The following is a 19,193-nucleotide window of genomic DNA, read 5'->3' on the forward strand; positions in this document are numbered from 1 at the left end:
AAGCGCGGCCGGCGGCGGGGGATGGCGGCTGGCGGCGCCGCGCGGGCGCTGAGGGCGGGCGGCTGCCGCTACGGCCGCTTCTCCTCTTCCTTCTCCGGCGGCGGGGAGCGAGCGGTGAGTGCGCGTCGCGGCGCGTTTGGAAGCCGTGCGGGGCTCCGGGACGCGCTTGAAGTTCGCTAACTCGCTAACGCCGGTCGTCCCGCGCGTTTCCCAGGGGCCGCGCTTCCGCCCCCCCGCCGGCTCCCGCAGGGACTGGATCGGGCCCCCCGACCGGCGCTCCAACCTCCGCCCCGTCATCTTCCACGTGCCGCCCCGCGAGTCCCCGCTGGAACGGCGGCTGCGGGAGCTGCGGGAGGAAACCCAGGCGTGGAACCAGCGCTTCTGGGCCCGGCAGAACACCGCCTTCCAGAGGGTGAGTCTGGCGCCGCTGGGGGGCGGCCTCGGGCCGGGCTGGGGGCATTTAAGGGTCCGTTCTGACTCAAACGGTTCCGTGACCGGTCCTGTTGCGCTGGCGGTTGCAGCTTGTATCGAGGCTGAAAGCAAAGACGCATTCAGTTGTGGCCTGCTTTCTTTTGTGATTGCACCGATGGCTTTCAACTAAAAGATGGGCGGTTTAGGCTACTTGTTTAAAAAAACCCCAAACTTTATTCAGGGGGCAGTGAGGTGCTGGCACTGCTACTCAGAGAAGCTGTGGGTGCCCCGTCCCTGGAGGTATTCAGTGCTGAGTTTGGGTGGGACCCTGGGCAGCCTGGTCTGCTGAGGGGCAGCCAGCCATAGCAGGGGGGTTGGAGCTCGCTGACTTTCCACCCTAAACTATTCTATAATCTTGTAAGTTAGGAAGAATGGGAGTGATTCAGTAATTTGTTATTGCTGAGCTTTGGTCACCATATCCTCCCTGACCTTGTGTCAGTGGTTTACAGGCTGGTTCAGCCCAGTTCTTTGACTAGCGGGGCGGAGGGATTTTGCAAAAGGGAACAGGGGACCCCAAAATAATTAAAAACGGTGGCAACAATCTGAGGAGAAACAAACTAATTTACCAAATACATTATCAGAATGCAAGATAACACACTATAATACAATATAATTAAATTTGAAGCTAATAAATATAATGAGAGAGAGAATGTCCAAAAGGTGGATAGGCCTCACCATAATACTGAGGTGAGATGCGCAGTCCAGTTGAGCAGCAGGGAGACAGGAGGAGAGCTGATGAAGAAGAGCAGGCAAAGAAGAATGGATGAAAAAGAGCCCATCAGGTGACCTTGCCAGGAGTTCTGTCTCCTCTCTGTGACCGCAAAGTTCCCTGGAGAATGTAGTTCTTCTCTCCTAGGCAGGTACCCAGAACTTGAGCACTAACAGTTAGACTCCCAGTGCCCCACATGATGTTATGATGTGGAATACTGAAAACCAAAAATCACAAAACCATGTGAAGATTTTGGCAAAAAATAAAACTTTTTAAAAAATTTTGTAGAACTGCTTTTTGAGTTTGAGAAAATGGTGAAAAGATAATTATTCTGTATACATCCAAATAATGACGGATTTTAAGGCCGCATGTTTTTCTGAACATAGAAAAGAGAAGTTACACACTGCGTCTTATCTTCACTGTTAGTTTGTTTTTGTAAGATTTGGATGTAGAAAAAAACAGGTTAGTGGTACTCTACGCGTGAGTTGTATGTGTTTCAGTAGAACACATGTATGAATCAATTGATGCATGCAGCTAGCAGGTTCATTGAATTATCAAATGGCTAAGGCTGGAAGTGACCTTAAAACTTACCCAGTTCTAGACCCCTCACGTAGGCCCACCAGCTCAGGCTACCCAGGGCCCCATCCAACCTGGCCTTCCAGAGATAGGGCACCCACAGCTCTCTTGGCATTAGTGCCAGGGCCTCGCTACTGTCTGCGTAGAGAACTTCTTTCTAACATCTAACCTAAATCTTCCCTCTTTCAGTTTAAAGGCATTCTCCCTTGTCTTATCACTATCAAACTATGCAAAAAGTCTGTTTCCTTCCCAATTATAAGCTCCCTTCAAGTACTGGAAGGCTGTGGTAAGGTCTTCCTGGAGTCTTCTCCAGGCTAAACATGCCCAACTCCTGTAGTCTTTCTTCATAGGAGAGGTGCTCCAGCCCTTTGATCATCTTCACGGCCATCCTCTGGACCAACTCCAAAAGGATTTAAGCAACAGAACTTTATCAGTTTAACACAAAGTCACTGTGCTTGGGAAACTGTTCTGTTGATATTTCCAAATTAATGAGTGTTGTTTGTTATTTCAGAGGGATATTAGGCACTGGGCTCTTACATGAGTTAAAAATAAAGGCTTACTTCAAGGACCAAATGCCTCAAATTCTTATGTGGAAAAAAAATCTTTTAGGAAAAAGAAGAATTTATCTACTCAAGACTGAAAGCCAAGGGTCTGGAAACAAGAGATGAAACAGGTTAGTGAGATCTTTCTACAGTTCAGGATACACTATGAATTCTGTTTGACTTCAGATTTTGCTAGTTATGTGCTGCATGTTCTACCACAAGTGATTGTTCAGAGCATGCATATGGAAAGTGAGATCTTCTGTTGTAGTGTTTGTCCCCTAATTCTTCCTTGCCCACCTGGAGGGAGTGTGCTGAAATCCTCTTCAAGTGATTTAATCATTTTACAGCCTAAGGAGGAACAGGCTTTCTTCTCTCACACTTCTTAACCCAGTGAGCTAGCTGAGCTGAACGTACTAGAGCACTTGCCTTAGGTGGATATTGTGGTTGGGCAGAAAAATGTATGCTCTTCCTTTAGGTCCGTGTTAAATTAATACAGTATTTTCTATGGGAGAGAGTAAGACAACCTCTGAAGAATAATAATGCTTTGGGTTGGAAGGGACCTCAAAGATCACTTCATTCCAGCCCCCTTGCTGCAGGCAGGGTTGCTGACCAATAATTCAGATGCTAGATCAGGCTGCCTGCGGCCCCATCCAGCCTGGCCTTTATCAGCTCCAGGGATGGGGCATCCTCAGCTTCTCGGGCAAAGAGGCAACAGCTGTTCTCTGACCTGAGCACAGTTGCTGTAAAATACTTGCCTGAGTAATTTACTGTGTGAAATAGGAAAAAGGATGCTTTCGTAATGTAGAGAATTGGCCATTGTAGTACGAGGCTGAACTTTTTGTTTATAGAATAATGATGTGTTTGACTTCAGGAAAGCATCTGTACTGATGTTCTATGTATCTCAGACCTTTGTGTTTCTCTTCTATTTATGTCCTAGTGATCGTATGTGATTGCAAAACAAATTAAATTCTGTTGTTAAGAAAAACTACTGCTTTGTGTGTGTTTGTTTGTTGTTTTTTTTTTTTTTAATCTGAGAAGTAAAAGAGAAAATAAGCTTCTACATCCCTTACGTTGACTGCACATATTGGGTTAGTCTTCATTGTTCACACACAGAGCCGTATATAGATAAGAGTAATAACTGCATGCATGTACAGTTGGAATAAAAGTTATTTCTTATACAAAAGATTAATGCTATCAGCAGAACTGATTTAAGATTATGAAGAAACAAAATAACTAAAGCTGTTGTGATGATTTTATTGCATAGCATGTTAGGATGTTGTAGTACTGATAAATAATGTACAGTTCTGTGATCAGTCTTGAGTGCTTTAAAATGTGTTTTTGGAACAATAACAAGAATCTTACAGTCTCTTCTCCCTCGTGTCCATATTCTCTGGGAAATTCTAATTTGACCCACGTTTTAGAATTGCTGCTGGTGCTAGAAAGCTTTTGTAGGAGATAACTGTTAAAGTTGAGAATATTTGCTGGCTGTCCAGGTGCTACTTCTGTGCGGTAGAAAAAGATCTTCCTTTCACATTCTGTGGAGAGAATACATGTCTCCTTACCTTCTACACTCAGCAGTATGTTCAAATCTCTTGTACTTCTGTACAAAAAGTTGCCTACTAAGTTAATATATCTGACATACGAAAGAGCACTTGTACTGAGATAAGTCACTTGAAATTTAGTAACAGCAGTAGAAAAAAGTGTATTTTTGACAGTGTTTTGTCAGTGATGAATAGTGTTCTGCCTGTACTTACAGACCTTTAAGGGAGGAAACTCAAGTTACCAAGTGCTCTTACTGGTGGTGTTTAGACTTCAGCCCTGTGACAAATTAATGTTATTCAAGAAGTAGATGACTTTTTCTTGAGGACTTGCTGGCTTCCTATGTAAGCTGAGGCTTTTATAAACAAACATCACTTTCATGAGTAACAAGGGTTTAAGGATTACTGTGCTGGTTTCAAGGTGCACAGTGTTTTTAATCTGCTGTGCTCCACTGATAAGTTCTTAATATGTAAATGCATGTGTTCAAGGTTATGCAAGAAGTCTGTGAGAGCAAGGCTCCACAATCTGAACCTGGTGTTTTAGTCTGAAGAACTATCTTCACATTGTCATGCCAAAACTTATTTTCAGGCCAGAAAGTGACATTGAATGCAGAGGAAATGGCTGACTTTTACAAGGACTTCCTACGTAAAAATTTTAGAAAGCATTTGCATTATAACAGGTATGTAGAATGTATTTATGTTGACATCATAGTCTAGCCAAAAGGTATAGGGGGTTGGATCTAACTTTGTTTTTTTACCATAACGTTTTAGAACGAGCACCTGAAATTGTTGTTTTGGAAAATGATTTATAAAGTGCTGCTGTTAGCACTTGATGTGGATTTGCATTAGCATTTGACTTTGTCTGCTGTTAATTGTTGATTTTTGTGGTGAAAGAAGACTGGTAATTAAGGGACAAGATCAATTTTATTTCTCTTATAGCATTGGAGGACCTTTTCTTCCTGCCAATTGAAAGTGATAAATGTGTGAGTAAAAAGATTGCAACTTCAGCATAACAAAATCTACTTGACTAAATTGAGTAAGGAGTAGTAAACGTGATTTCTCTCAAAGGAAAATCATTTAATAAGTGTATTGTTATTATTTTTGTTATTATTTTGCAAATGTGCACTCACGATGAAGCTGAATAACTTTGAGTTTGGGAGGTTTATTTGTGTGGCAAAGCCTTTTCCAGATGACCCTCTGTGCTCATCCTGAATTGAACTTTTGTTACAGTGGGGTGTGCCCACATCCACTCACCTTTTCTCTTCACTGTGCTGTATTGTTTTTGTCACTGTTTGTCCACAACTTGATAAACTGGACTGGGATTCTGAAACAACTAGCAAATGACTTGCAAATACACATTATCAACCTGCAAATAGCTTAGTGGAGAGAAGGAAGTAGGAAGCAGGCAGAGGATATTGCTCAACCCAGTTAGAGTAGTGCTGTCCACTGCATGTGAAACCAAAATGTCATTTCTTCTCTGTATTGGAATGAAAGACTATTGGGCTCTAAGGTTACAAGTATTCTCAGATTCCTGATGATGTAACATGAGTTAGAATTCTACTGTCACTGTGATCTATGAAAAAATGCAGTTTAGGGTTCTTTGTAGGTATTGTGCATATACAATAGGATTGTTCTTACAGTAAAGTAATAGCATTTAAAATAAATGAACATGTCTTGCCTAGGGGTGGAGGAAGCAAAACCAAAGAGTTCAGGCTGTTTCTGAAGGTGGTGATCCTTGTTGCTGCTTTGTTACAGCACATGGAATGGCTGATGCCAAGTGGAACTGCACAGCCTTGAAAACAGTGGAGCTTACAGGCATTCTTTTTTTTTTTTCTTTTTTTTCACTTAAAAAGATCAATTTATGCATTAATCTGTACACTTTTCTGCAGTGTTGCTAGCTGGCCTGAAAACTGGCTGCTGAAGTGTTAAAACTTCTAAAATTTAGGTTGAATAAAGACGATGGTGTGCATAGTCAACAAGAAGATATGGTTCAGGGTACCTAGAGTGGAGATAGTCTTTAAAAAAAAAAAAAAAAAAAAAAAAAAAAAAAAGGAAATGAGACATGAAAGGGGAAAAAAAGCAGTTGCGGTGTTAGCATGATATTTTGATTTAACATGACATTTTGGAGGGTAGCTCAGTGCTTCTTGTCAGCATGATTTTCACTGCTGTCCTTACTGAGAGGTTAATATCTCAGGTTTGTGCTAATCTGCACATGCACGATTTCTAAAAGATATGACAGAAGACCTAAATGCAAGGTGTAATGTAATGTTCTCTGCTATTTCCACAATAAGAGTACCATATTGCTGCTTGTGTGAAATTTTGCAAAATAGGGGAGGGATCTGTGGTGGAAAAATGAAGGTAATCATTACATTACTTCAGTTGGTAACAGGAGCAAGAATTTGAAGCAAATGCCCAAAGATTAAAAAGTGGTATATTTACAATATTTAGAAGTCACGCATGCCAGAAAGCAAACTTTAGTAATATTAAAGGCATAGTCTTTAAAAGGTGAGGCATTGTGAAAGTGTTTCCTGTATTGGATTACATAGTTAAACTTTGAAGTATGATTTTACTTCGTCTTCCTTTCCCCCCAAATAAGGAGGTGACCAATTACACCCTTGCCAACACGTGAATCTTCACACGTGTACAGATACTACACATAGCACAGCACTGATGGGAAATTTTTAAAAAATGGCTTGATTCTGAAGTAAAGCTGGTCATCATAAGATTTAATCTTATCTGATTTAAAATGATTGAAGAAAAAAGAAAAAAAAATTGGTTATAAAGCTGCACATTAAACTTCTATGCAGTTGAGCTCTGAATAATTGTAGCCATATATTCCACATGCAATCTGTTCGTTATGTGACTATCCACATCTGACATTTTCTTAAGTTATTTAGTTAGACAAGGAAAGTGTTGTCACAAAGAATGGAAAGTGTAAGTCATCGCAAAATTGTCATTTGTCAGTGCCAAAGGATGTCTTAATATATTTATGTTCCTTTTTCTCTTCTTGCTCTGTGTGCTGGTTATCTTCCTGGCTTTGGAATTCAAGAGATTGGTATAAACGTAACTTTACTATCACATTCCTCATGGGACAAGTTGCACTGGTGAGAGCCCTGAGGTGGCTTCGTCGGAAAACAACAAATGCTGGAAATCAGTGATCACAGCTCCATGAAGAATGTAATGCTACCTAGACTGCCTAGGTGTGCTATTAACTTGCTAATAGTGATGTTCAGAATCTGAATGTCCAATGTAATGATTGCTTAGGTCTGTTTGTTAGACTTCGTGTAAATAAAAGTTGCCTTTAGCCTTAATTTACAACCACTGTTTTACCTTTTATTCCATGAATATCCAAAATGTTTCCCAATGAAAACACAACTAGAAAACTCTTGAGAGCTTTCTTCTTTTACATTAACTGGAACAGATCACAACTGGTTGGTTGTTTTTGCTGTTGTTGTTTTTTAAACCACAGAGGTATACGTCATAAAACAAATCTCAGTGTGCCATGCCTGAACTTAGGTCAGAGAATGTTATCACAGACTGTATCTGTATATAAAGACTAAATGCCTCACTTTGCAGCAGCTGTCCGGGTCAGTAGTAGTATAACATGACTGAAGGAACAAGTATAAGTGTATATGCATATGCACAATTGATTTAGATTAATCCTTTTTTTTTTTTTTATGCAACTATTTTCCACTTTATTGAAAGCTTAAGATATGATTTCATATAATTTACTAAAGCAGTAGAGCCTACTGTAATCTTGTTTTCTGTATAAGAAATGTTCCTCTTGGACAACAGTTTCTCTAATCTGTGATTGTTGGAGATTTTATCTGCTGGGCAATAAAAAAGATGCATTGCCAGAAACTAAATCTTTGTAAAAAAGGAAAGTGACACTTGGCTGTATGAGAAGAATGTCATATTCTCACCCATTTCTTCACTCAAAAGAACTTGCTTGAGGGGGATTTTCTGGCTTCAAGGTATGCAATGTCAATTGGTAGGAAGCTGATATAAGTGAAGTCTTAAAATGTTATGCCATGTGTCTGTAATTTAAAGGAAGTTCCTTAATTCTAAATGTTCTCTATGTCTTTACAGTTCAATGTAGTGATTGTTTTAATACTTACTAAGAGGATTCTATTATTGAAGCACGTTTTCTCCAGAGCCCTGCTGTAGGGAATGCTTTCGTTTTGGAAATGTGAACTCAATAGCCATTGACCTGTTTTTCATATCTAAACATGACATAATTTATTCATGAGGTTTTTCAGCTTGAGCGAAAAGAGGTTTGTTGGCATTAATGAAGTAATAATTCCTTTGGAAAATGAAATATTAATGACACTGTAATGGATTGTGCTGTTTCATACAAAGATGATGATATCATTGGGATTAAAATGCTCACTGAATTGTGGTTCTGATAACTGTGTAAATAGTAAATGATGCTGTCATTAATAGTGTTTGCTGAGGTGAAAATCAGTAGTAGGAGAACACTGAAAGCTGTTTACTACATAGAACTGTAAAAGATATATGTTTATTAAGAAGTTAGAAAATATGTTTCTTAATGAAAATAAGTTCTTGAAATAGACTACTTCTGGTGTGTAATACAGTTCTTCAGGGTTTTACATTAAATCCTACGTTTACAGCATGTATGCTTTGATGTGAATGCGTACTTCAATAAATAACTTCAACATAAAATGTGGAAGAATTATTGGAGAACATATGGTATTATTTCTGAAGAGCAGTGACCAGATCCCCAGTGTACTGGTGGCTGATAGCCCTATATTGTGACAGCCTGCATGTGAGATCCCTAAGGTATTTTTACATATGCTTAAGTGGGTTGGGATCAATCAAAAGATCCATTTTCATCTGAGCTGCTCAGTTCTGTTAATGCAAACATTGCCTGCCTGCTGATCCAGATCAGGAAATTGACTTGCTCCCCTTAATACTAATCCAAGGAGGAAAGTGTTGGATGTCAGTTGAATTCATGTTGTTTCATTGTGCAGCTGTAAGAATTCTACTGGTGGCAGAAGGGAGATGTGGAAGTGTAGATGAAGAGTTTGGATTGCTTCTCAGTCAACTCACAGTGGCTGTGAAATTACTTCCAATCTTTATTCTCTTTCATTGATCTAATCCTTAGTATTGCCTGTGGAAATGCAGTGGGGAGCATCCTCAGTAGTAGAACCACAGCTATAAAATTGTTTTCTGAATATGTTTTCTTATGTTGGTCACCCAAAGATAATATAATTAGTGTAAGATGGATTTTGCTCTGAGCCGCTTGTAGGTGAAGTTCATGCCTTTATGGGATTGACATCATTAAGGTTCTGTGCGGGGTGCCAGACCTGTTCATCTAAAGCCTGTTGATGGAGCGAGGCATTTATCTGTTAGGTAAGTGGTGAGTTTTGATTTAGAATATGTAATAAAGCCACTGTGAAAAGATGTTATTAAAAATAATCCATCTGAAACTTTGAGTCTCGTTACCAAAACCACACACATTTACTAAGATAATTACATTTTCTGAAATGCTAAAGGCCATATCATTTTTTTGCCAGTGTTGCATTAATTTTAATATTTTTGCTTGACTCTGAGCAGTTGTAGCAATGCCAGCTGCTTTCATTGATCATAAATCCTTTATACATCAAAGCAAGAAAGAGGAGCTCCCTTAGACTACTGAAAATAAATCTTTTATGTGTCTAAAGGTCTGCTACAGTAAGTGAAAGCAGTCAAATAGATCAAAGAGTGACTTTTCAGTGCACATTTCCTGAGTATAGGAAAAATGCAGAGGAGTGTTCTTATCATTTAGGTATTTAGCTAATCCTGTCAGAAGGAACAGCAATATTTCTTATTTAGTAGTGTCAGCGTGTGCCTTTTTTAATCCGTCTCCTCAGTAAGTACATAATAAAGCAAAAATGTTTTGCTAATATTCAAGTAATTCTAGATAGTTTGTATTGGGGATGGCTGTGTTCTGAGAATCTTTGGGTTTTTGCTAATCACTGAATTTCTCTACTGAAGCATTAATTTCTGTGGAATATGAGAGGAGTAGGAAGAATTGTCAAATGAGAATTGACAGGCAGAACAGCGAAAAGTTGGTTTGAAGTGATTCCAGCACCCTTATGTATGACTGACTAGGATCTCAACAGCTTAGAATTTTTGAAATTAAATACAGTTCTTAATTTTATTGGGAGTTTTAAAAATAGCAGAAGGAATTACTGAGAATCTTTAACTGAAAATTGCTAGTGGGAAAAGATTTTGTTCAGAAGTCCAGTTTGTAATATAGAGGCTGACCTACTCTGGCCCTGTTTCGAGGGGACTGTTCTGTATGCAGTGTTCAGTTTCCACTATTGCTAAGCAATCCTGCTATCTTACAGAGCAATCAGATTTAGCCATTTAGGACTTACTTTACATCATGCACAGAGCCCAAGGGGCACTTTTTTTGCATAAAGGCTGGCAGGTTGAAAAGTTTTCAGGAAAAAATCCTGTATGCCTGGACCTGTAATATACATGAATTAAGTTTTATATTAGAATGATACCCCTCTGATGGCTGTAATCTGATTCGCAGAACAATATACTCAAAAAATATTCAGGTTCAGTTCTTTAAAGCAAAAAATAACAAATACAAATCACTTTTTCTTGTATGTTTATTTCTTAATTTCTTTATTTTCTTATTTCTTAATATGATTTTTAAGAAGATGGATTGTGATCCTCTTGAAATACTCATTAATATTCATTACTGTAGGAATTACTTCTTTGTGTTGTGACTTTGCATTCATTACTGGATTAAGATTAAGTATTCAGAGATTTAGCTGATTGATCTATTCAAGTGGCAGATGCTGTGGAAACGCAGCAGTACTTTTTGTTAGAAGTAGTGAAGAAAAAGTGACATTATTTGTTTTTGTATGATCTTATTTAAGAGAAATATTTTATAGTACTGCTGCTGTCAAAATCAGAGTTTTAGAAACCATGCAGATGCTCTGAAGACAAAATCTTTGTTTCTTACAGCTGCTGGTGTTGTCTTAGCGGTACAAGCTGGATACACATTGGATCTCTTTTCTTGTACTCTGAAGGGGAAGGAAGGCACAGTGATTTTTCCCTGCTGATGTACTCTGGTCCTCATCCTTAGGGCTGGCTCAGATATGTTCTCAGGAGGGCCTGAAATGGCAGGAGACAGCAAGAATGACCATGACCATTGCTTGGCTTTTGGGACTGTGGGCAAGCAATTAGCATTTAGCATAAAGTTGAGCAGTCCTGGAGCTACTTTGAATCAGCCATGAGTGACAATAGTTTCCAACAGCCCCCATGCCTGTCAAGAATTGCTGGCGTTCAGCGGTGGTCTGTTCACACAACCGCCTCCAGAGGATTTACAGATATGATTCAGCTGCAGAACTGGCTGTGATAGCTTTCATCAGCTGAGCCAGAACACATCAACAGACGAGATGCAAGTTTCAGAATCATGAGAAATTCAGGTCGCTGTTCATACCGCATTGTTAAAGAACTTTGACAATTTTTAGCTCCATCTTTTCTTTAAAAACAAACAAACAAAAAACATCTGACCCCAGAAGATATTCAGATGATGGTTGATGTATGGCATATATTGGCTGTTTTTAAAGAGATCCAGAAAAATTACAGATTTTAATGTCTAGAACAATTTGAAAGATTGGAAATCTAGATTCCTTCTCCAATGAATATGTAAGAAAATGTCTTCTGGATGTCTTTTATCTACCAAAATATTACATATTTAATATAATGTCTGGAAATCCTCCAGTTTCCTTAGGCCTTATGAAATTTTTACCATGAAAAACAGGACAAAATACTAAGCTGACTATGATGTGAGTAAACAGCCACAGGTGCTAATTTATGTTAAAGGGGAATTCGGCTCACTTCAAAGAAAAAAAATCAGCTCTGCCGTAGGATATTATAGAGCAATTTTAATTGAAAGACAGTAAAAATTAATGCTTTGCTGCTTCTTCCCCAGTGCTGTTGGGAAAAGAGGGGTATATTTGGTGTGACACCTGGAGACTTGCCAAGCATGTTTAATAGTTACTACAGCATTGCAGCTATACATCTGATTGAATTAAGTTCTATAGTCATAGAACTGAGTAAACCAGGCTGATGCTGACAGAATCTGACTGGAAGGTAGCTGTTGAACAGGGCATTTTTCCATCTTGGGAAGATTTTTCTCTGTCTTCTGAATCACGAGGTTCTCACTTTCTTTAAAAGCAGCAAAGAATCTTATTATATAGGGCCTTGAGTCTATAGACGTTATCCAACCACCACTTAGAACCCGACATTCAGTTTCATCTGTAATTAATAATGTAATTTCAACCTTTAGTTCTTGTATGCATTTACATGTAAATTAGAAAGGCAATCTCAATTATTTACAGTATGAGCTTTGTTATAAGGCACTGCCCATTAGTTTTCATGAGCAAAAAATCAAAGAGAGAGAAGGGAAATCAAATTAACAGCATTCCAGCCTCCTTGGCTGCAAAGTGAGTGGGATGGGAAAAGGCAAATGTGTGAACTGTCTGTTAAAGATGCTTAGAGTGCTTTCTGCATCCAGGCATTATAAACCTGGCAGTAATGTTGTTATGGTTTGAGAGTTAATTGTAAGGATGTGGGGCACGTTAAATTGCTGCTCACAGTAGAACAGTTTGCTGGGTGGATTTCTGGTCACTGTTACATGCTGATGAAAGAAGATATTTCTGTATGAGTCACGAGAGTTTTCAAATATATGGTCATGGTACATTGACCATTTAGCTGGTAGTAACAAGCGTGACTCTGTATAGGCAATAGATTTCACTTTTGTGGCTAATCTGTTTGTACCAGTTGTTCCCAGATTTCTCATAGTGTTTATTAAGGCATGTTTCAGTTCCTGTTTACAGTATGTTATTTTCAATAACTAGGGCTTGATAAGCTGTGTAAAACTGCACTTACTACTGAAGCAATTTCAATGTATCTTAAGCTTTCATTAAAATATAGGCCTTTAAATATTAGGGAATAATTTTGTTAGAATATTACTGATTCAAAATCTAGAACACTGCAGGTGGCATGTTCCAGCAATTCCCTGGAATTTCCCCACAGGACTTGTCACCTGATGTGGCTGAGTGGACCATGTATGTAACCATAGTGCTTCTAACAGCCCAGATGTTTCAGATGATGATGTGTTTTAGAGGACCCTTGTGACAGTTTTTTTTTTTCCCTTGAAAAAAATTACTAAAAGCTCTACTTTCTGTGAACTGAATAATAAACAGCTGGCCACCAAAGACAGAGGTCAAGGAATCCTGCTTTTAATTTCCATCTCCAGTTATTTCTTCTCTGAAGCAAAAGTCTAGCCTCAGAATATCTCTGATTGGCATGCTGATGACATAACTACCTTTTCCTTAGCCAGTTTCTGCATGGGTTGCTACTCATCTCAATTGCATCTAGCCATTTAGGCACAAGAGAAACTTTCAGAACGTGATCTGATGCAGCAGTATTTGCCAGACTTGATGTTAGTCAGTGAATAGCACTTTTGTATTGGTCTCTTAAATGCCAACACACAGATGTATGAGGAATCCCTCTCTTCAGAAAAAGAAATAAACAGCTACAAGGCTGGTTTCTAATGTCCTAATGTAATGAGCATCTAAGTATGGATGGGCTGGGTCAGAGATGAACCCTGTAGAGGTCCTGGGGTGAAGTGGAAGCCAAGTCCTTGAGTTTGTCTGAATCATGTAGGGAGCTGAGAAGAAGGCACAAAAAGGGATTTAAAACCATTTTCCCCTACCCCTCCTCCCCTGGGGTACCAAATTCTCCTCTAGACTTTTTGAAGATTGTCCAGATTTGAGGTTTTTCAAGAATATTTGCTCTCAGGTAGTTGTGATAGATGAGTTTGTAGAGAAAGAAGCAGATGATCCATCGTGTAGGAGTGACTTAGCCCAGTGTTTTAAGTCTGAGACTTGATAGCAGTGGTATTTTTCTACATCATAGTGAATGTACAAAAGTGAAGAGCATGAATTTGAACTTAATATGTTCCAATGGATTTCTCTACGATGCAGAAAGAAAAGGTTAAGTTAAAGCAGATTTAAAAAAAAAATAAATAAGAAGTACAACTTCTGAAACTGAAGCAAAAACTCCTCACAGCACATGCTTGCTGCAGTAAGAGGAAGGCTGCAAGGAGAGTATTCATATCAAAACTACTGGGAATAATATCGTTATTTCTCTTCCTGCACCTGCTCTATTTCCCAGGAGAGAGAGGATGAGGAATGAAATGCTTAGCACAGGCTGTTCTGTTTCCTATTGATTTCTAGAGTGGCTGTGCCCTTCTCAGCCCTATATACTGTGTACCATCCATCTAGCCAAAGGCAAATTCACAGAAGCCATTTTCTGCAGAGACATAATGGGTCATTGGCCCAGAAGCTACAGAAATAGATGTCACACAGCAAAGACATTTCCATTTCCCCTTCCCTTGGGGCAAACTGTATTACCATAAATTTCTTGGTCCAGTGCAACTCAGTATGCCTTTGGTTTGAATAGCCTCTTAAGCAAAGCAAAGATGTAAAATGGGCTCCTATTTAAGAAAAAAAAAAAAGAAATTGCGATCAACTTTGCCCGGATGCCAAATGCATTTTGTGTAGTTCTATATACAGTATTAGTTAAAGAGGAGAGAAAAGCATTTAAAAGAAGAATTGAAGGGTGGATAAGGGTTTGGCAATTACTACTGAGTATGTGCAGAAAAGGAATACATCAAGTGAAAAGGAGGTTATTAATAAATCAGAGTTAGGAGCCATCATTTTCAATAGCGATCATGGCACAATATTGTAGCACCTTATGCTCAGGAAAGATGGAGCAAATGGCAGCAGAGAAGGGCAGCTAGGATAATTAGGGTGATGTAGAATCTTACAAGATTTCGAGGCTTCAGTTTGTTTAGCCAAGCAAATTGATGGTCAGGAGGGAGGAAAGGAATGCCAAATCTTCTAGATGGGTGAGTGGTGGGAGGACCATCCAGGAGGTTTATCCAGGGAGAAACATCCTTTCTCTACAATGGTTTAAATAGTGCAAAAGGGAGGTGTTACATTTGAGGACTTAGAAATGCAAACAGAGAAAGGGGGCTAATTGCTAGCAAGGGAAAGCAGATAGACAAACAACTCAGTTTGGCACAGTATCTAAGCGCATAAATTACCCTTGAGACATGAGGTTCTCAGGCACAAAGGGCAAGATACCCAGTTGTTTTGCAATTCAGTTTTACAGTTATATTAAAAAAAAAAAAAAAAAAAAAAAAAAAACCCAGAGGAGGTCACACACAGGCATACCCTGAGACTAGCATTTCTTGTGCTTAAGCGTATGCATGAGTTTTAAAACAAGCATCAGAAAAATCACAAGTTCCTTCTTTTTTTTAAATGTATATAGAAATCTTTGTGAGAGGAAAGGGAATACATCTTCTTCCTTCCTTATCTTCATGAAGAAGCACTGGTTTACTGGTACTGAGAAAAGTTTATGTCCTGGTCTGTCCCTCTGCTTAATGTTGGCTGGAAAGAGGGATGCCTTTCTTAGAAGACAGAGCAATTGCTGGTTGGATGGAAGGGTATGTACAGGCAGTGGAGTCCCTTGTAGAGGCTGAAACCCACTTGCATGCAGTGAATGTATGTTCCAGTCTAATTAACATCAAAAAGTCTCCACTGCCAACGCTTAACCTCCTGGGAATTTAGATGCTTGAAAGTGCAATCTTGGGATATACTGATTCATACAGCATAGAGCATTGTAATTTGTCAGAGGGTAGGATTCTTAACTCCTTGATCATTTATTACTTTGAAGATCACAGAGGAAACTGGAATACATAAATATAGCTGCGTTGCTGAAATTGTTCGATAATTTTCTTTATAGTTGCATTCATTGGCAGGAAAATTGTGTATCAGTTTCTAGCATTCATCTGGTTAACTGTGTTAGCTGAGGTTCTTATGTGCTATTTGTTTTGTTTTGTTTCTTAAAAAAAAAAATGTTTTGAAGCTAACTGAATAGTCTTTTTAAACCTTCAGTATCTTTTGGATTTTAACAATAGCACTACTCTGTAATAATGATGAGATGAAGAGAATTCTGGGTAGCAAAATGTTAATGTCCACAGCAAGCATCCTGCTCTCTTTAAAAACAAACAAACAAACAAACAAAAAAAACAACAAAAAAAACCTAAATGAAATTAACTACTGAAATGGTCTGGTAGAGCTGGATTACACTGCATGCTTTATTTTCTTGTTATTTCACTGTGGATAGAGAATGGCAGGGAGAAACATGCTGGCTTTCATTTGTTACAGCTTTCCAGAAATCCTTGTGACTGAAAAAAGAGAATTCACTTCCATGTAAATGAAGCTTATTGACTTTGGAAGCAGGATTGTGATCAGTGTTTATTTTGCTTAGTACTTTAATGCCATGCCCAGCAGTGGGTTTCCTATGGCACGTTCAGGCATCTTGACCACGACAATGAGTCATGTCCAACAAAATACGATCTTTTTACTCCCAAGTGCCTGAACTCCATGCTAACAAGGTAGCTCTGCATGCAGTAATTTGCAAATCTGTACAAAGGAGTTAGGCTAATGCTGTCTGCAGCTGAGTGCTTGACACTTTTGGTCTTGAGCCTTGATTTTTATGTTTCCTGTTCTTCATAAAGGACAGTGTTGTAGGAAATATAAACTAAAAACATATGCAGCTGTCAGGTGATAGTGATGAAAAGCCAGACAGGTTGCTGAATCTGGCCTTTCAATATTTATTATTACCAGGATGCTTTTAAACAGCACTTTAGCAGCAACTGAAATTATTCCAGTGAAATGCTTTATGGTAGCCCATATTTATAGAATGAAGTCATAGATTTTATAGACTGTAAGTTAAGACTTAAAAAACTTTTGTCTCTTTTGGCAGAAAGATCTTCTAAGGCGAGAGGATATAACAGCAATGGTAAAATAAAGTGACCTACACTTCATAAATGAAGTGAATCTGGATGTCTTTGCAGAGGCTTGCTCCAATTGTGGATGTCAAATTGAATCTGGATTTGCTGTGTGAATTTCTCACACTTGCACCTCAAAATGTAAGGGCTTTTTCTGCTGCATAAGCTGAACTGTTTGATTTGCCCCCTCCCAATGCAAATTCCAAACTCTTTTATGGGAGAGGACGGGAGTGGGTATATTGAGAATAAAGAATTCAGAATTATAAATAACATATCTGGGGATTTTACTTTAATACCCACTTGGGTGACTGCAGAAAACCACAGTGACCTTGTTGGACAAAGAATATTTTAGAGACAGTACATCTAGGTCACTTCATCCTAAAAACAGGGCACACAGCGTAGCTAGTTTCCTGGGACAAGATGGAAATGTGGACAGCAAACAGCTTTTCTGCTGGAAGAATGCAGGTAGCTTATGGAGAAGGAACAAGAAAAACAAGATCCAGCTGGGAAGAAATGATGATATTTCGGGTCAGGCAGAAGTTTGAGAAGAGACACAAGTCTCTTGTGTCTACTCCTCCACTGTGTGTCATATCCAGAGGTAAGCAATACTGCACATTAGTTCCATTGCAATAAGCAGCCTTGCTGCACGACGCAGCTTGTAGTGTGTGCTGCTTATGTGGAAAATTGCAAGCATGCATATACATCATTAGGCAGCATATTATGAATCAGGATCAAAGCTGGAGTAGGTGCTTTGTTCAAGAGATACTCATTTCCCTGGGGTAAGCAGCTAATTGCAGGAAATCTTTGAAAGCAAATGTGTGATAGGAAGAAAGCAATGAATATTGTTTATTCAAAAGACAGGAGGGGTTCCTTTGAATCAGTTCTCTTGCATAATCATGTAATTAGGGCATGTTCTATTTTTAATTAAACCTCTTGCATATTCATGAAAATTCTCTGAACTTGTGGACCAATTGACATAACTCTTCATTTTAAAAACATGCATATAAGGGAATGCTTTTTCATTTTTTCCCCTTTCATATTACTTTCAGACACCTACTTATCACCATTATACATAGTTGGCCAGCCCACTGCCCAGGCTTCCCTGTCAATACTACAGTGCCCTTGGCTTTTCAAACCCCACAGGGACTCTCTGCTCGTGCATTCTGCAGCTTATCCATTTTTCCCTCATTTTCTTTTGCTGGGCTCCTCTGATTACAGCATGAGTTGTGATTCCTTCTTCCATTTCCCCTTTAGGAGTCCTGCCTTCTCACCCCTGCCAGTCTGTAGAACCGTTCAATGTTTTCTTTGCAGGCAAACAGATGTTAGCATAGCTTTCCTTGTGTATTTCAGAATTCACCATGCAGGTGAAGCTGCACATTCTGATTCACCACTACATCTCCATATTTCCATAAGCTTATGATTCATATCTATATGTACTGCAGGAATTACGTGGCGTTCAGATGATATGCACCATAATATTGTCTAGACATTAATAACACTTTTATAAAGTTAGGCTGTCACCGTTCCCTGATGACTCCCAACGTACATGGCAGTGCACTGTCATATTTAATTGCACTTTTCATCTCAGAACTTCTGTTTCTTCCACCTTTCTTCATTTCAGTGATTAACATGCACTCAGTGGAACATAGATAAAATAGTGACCATTCTACTTGATGAAGAGGAGGCTCAGGGGAGACCTTATTGCTCTGTGTAACTACCTGAAGGTAGGTTGTAGTGAGCTGGGGGTTGGCCTCTTCTCTCATGTAATTAGTGATAGAACTAGGGGGAATGGCTTCAAGCTGCGCCAGGGGAGATTTAGGCTGGATGTTAGGAAATACTGCTTTATGAAAGAGTGGTCAGGCACTGGAATGGGCTGCCCAGGGAGGTGGTGGAGTCATCGACCCTGGGGTGTTCAAGGAGCGTTTGGATTTTGAATTGAGGGACGTGGTTTAGCGAGTACTACTGGTGATAGGTGGATGGTTGGACTGGATGATCTCGAAGATCTTTTCCAACTTTGGTGATTCTGTGATACTATGAAGAGCAGGAGTGAAGTTAGAAGCTGCAAAGACATAATTCTTGCAGCAACACCGCTGAGTTCCCACGAAACTCTTCCATGTTACGCATACACCTGTCAGACAGCGGGGATCTTTGGGGCGGCTCAGCGTGCACGAAGACAGGGATGCTGACAAGTACTACCAGCACAGAGCGGCACCCAGCCTTCACCTCAGCGTTTGCGCTCCGGCTTTAGCTTAAGCCCCTCTCTCCAGGAATCCCAGGGCGGCCAGAGCGGGGCCCTTCCTCACGTCCTTCCCCTCCGGGCCGGCCCCAGGCAGCCATGGCGGCGGCGCTGAGGGGAGGCAGCGGACGGGGGCCATGACATCACGCGGGAGGGGGGAGCGGCGGGAAAGGAGGGCGCGCCGGGGCTGCTGGGAGAGGGAGGGCGGCCGCCATGTCCGGCGGGGCGG

General features: G+C 39.9%; 1 protein-coding gene across 3 annotated transcripts; it reads left to right on the plus strand.

The window, feature by feature from the left end:
- Window positions 1-5: 5 nt before the first annotated feature.
- On the plus strand, window positions 6-19,160 carry COA8 (cytochrome c oxidase assembly factor 8). Of its 3 annotated transcripts, XM_090141714.1 has the most exons (6): window positions 6-114; window positions 215-412; window positions 2,366-2,429; window positions 4,426-4,516; window positions 4,776-4,819; window positions 6,886-6,963. In XM_090141714.1, exons 1-5 carry the CDS (start codon window positions 22-24, stop codon window positions 4,804-4,806), a joined length of 477 nt encoding a protein of 158 aa, XP_089997840.1. In that variant the 5' UTR covers window positions 6-21; the 3' UTR covers window positions 4,807-4,819; window positions 6,886-6,963. The 3 variants fall into 3 exon arrangements, with proteins under 3 accessions (XP_089997840.1, XP_089997841.1, XP_031448794.1); XM_090141715.1 differs by lacking the exons at window positions 4,776-4,819; window positions 6,886-6,963 and adding an exon at window positions 16,704-19,160; XM_031592934.2 differs by lacking the exon at window positions 4,776-4,819 and having other exon boundaries at window positions 6,886-7,147.
- Window positions 19,161-19,193: the final 33 nt, after the last annotated feature.

This window comes from Phasianus colchicus, chromosome 5 (genome assembly GCF_987193195.1).
Source record: "Phasianus colchicus chromosome 5, bPhaCol1.hap1.1, whole genome shotgun sequence".
Lineage (NCBI taxonomy): Eukaryota > Metazoa > Chordata > Aves > Galliformes > Phasianidae > Phasianus > Phasianus colchicus.

Coding starts and splice junctions, on each gene's coding strand:
- COA8 (XM_031592934.2), top strand. CDS start 22: ATGGCGGCTGGCGGCGCCGCGCGGGCGCTGAGGGCGGGCGGCTGCCGC. Junction 413..2,365: donor AGAACACCGCCTTCCAGAGG/GTGAGTCTGGCG, acceptor AAAATCTTTTAG/GAAAAAGAAGAATTTATCTA. Junction 2,430..4,425: donor GGAAACAAGAGATGAAACAG/GTTAGTGAGATC, acceptor ACTTATTTTCAG/GCCAGAAAGTGACATTGAAT.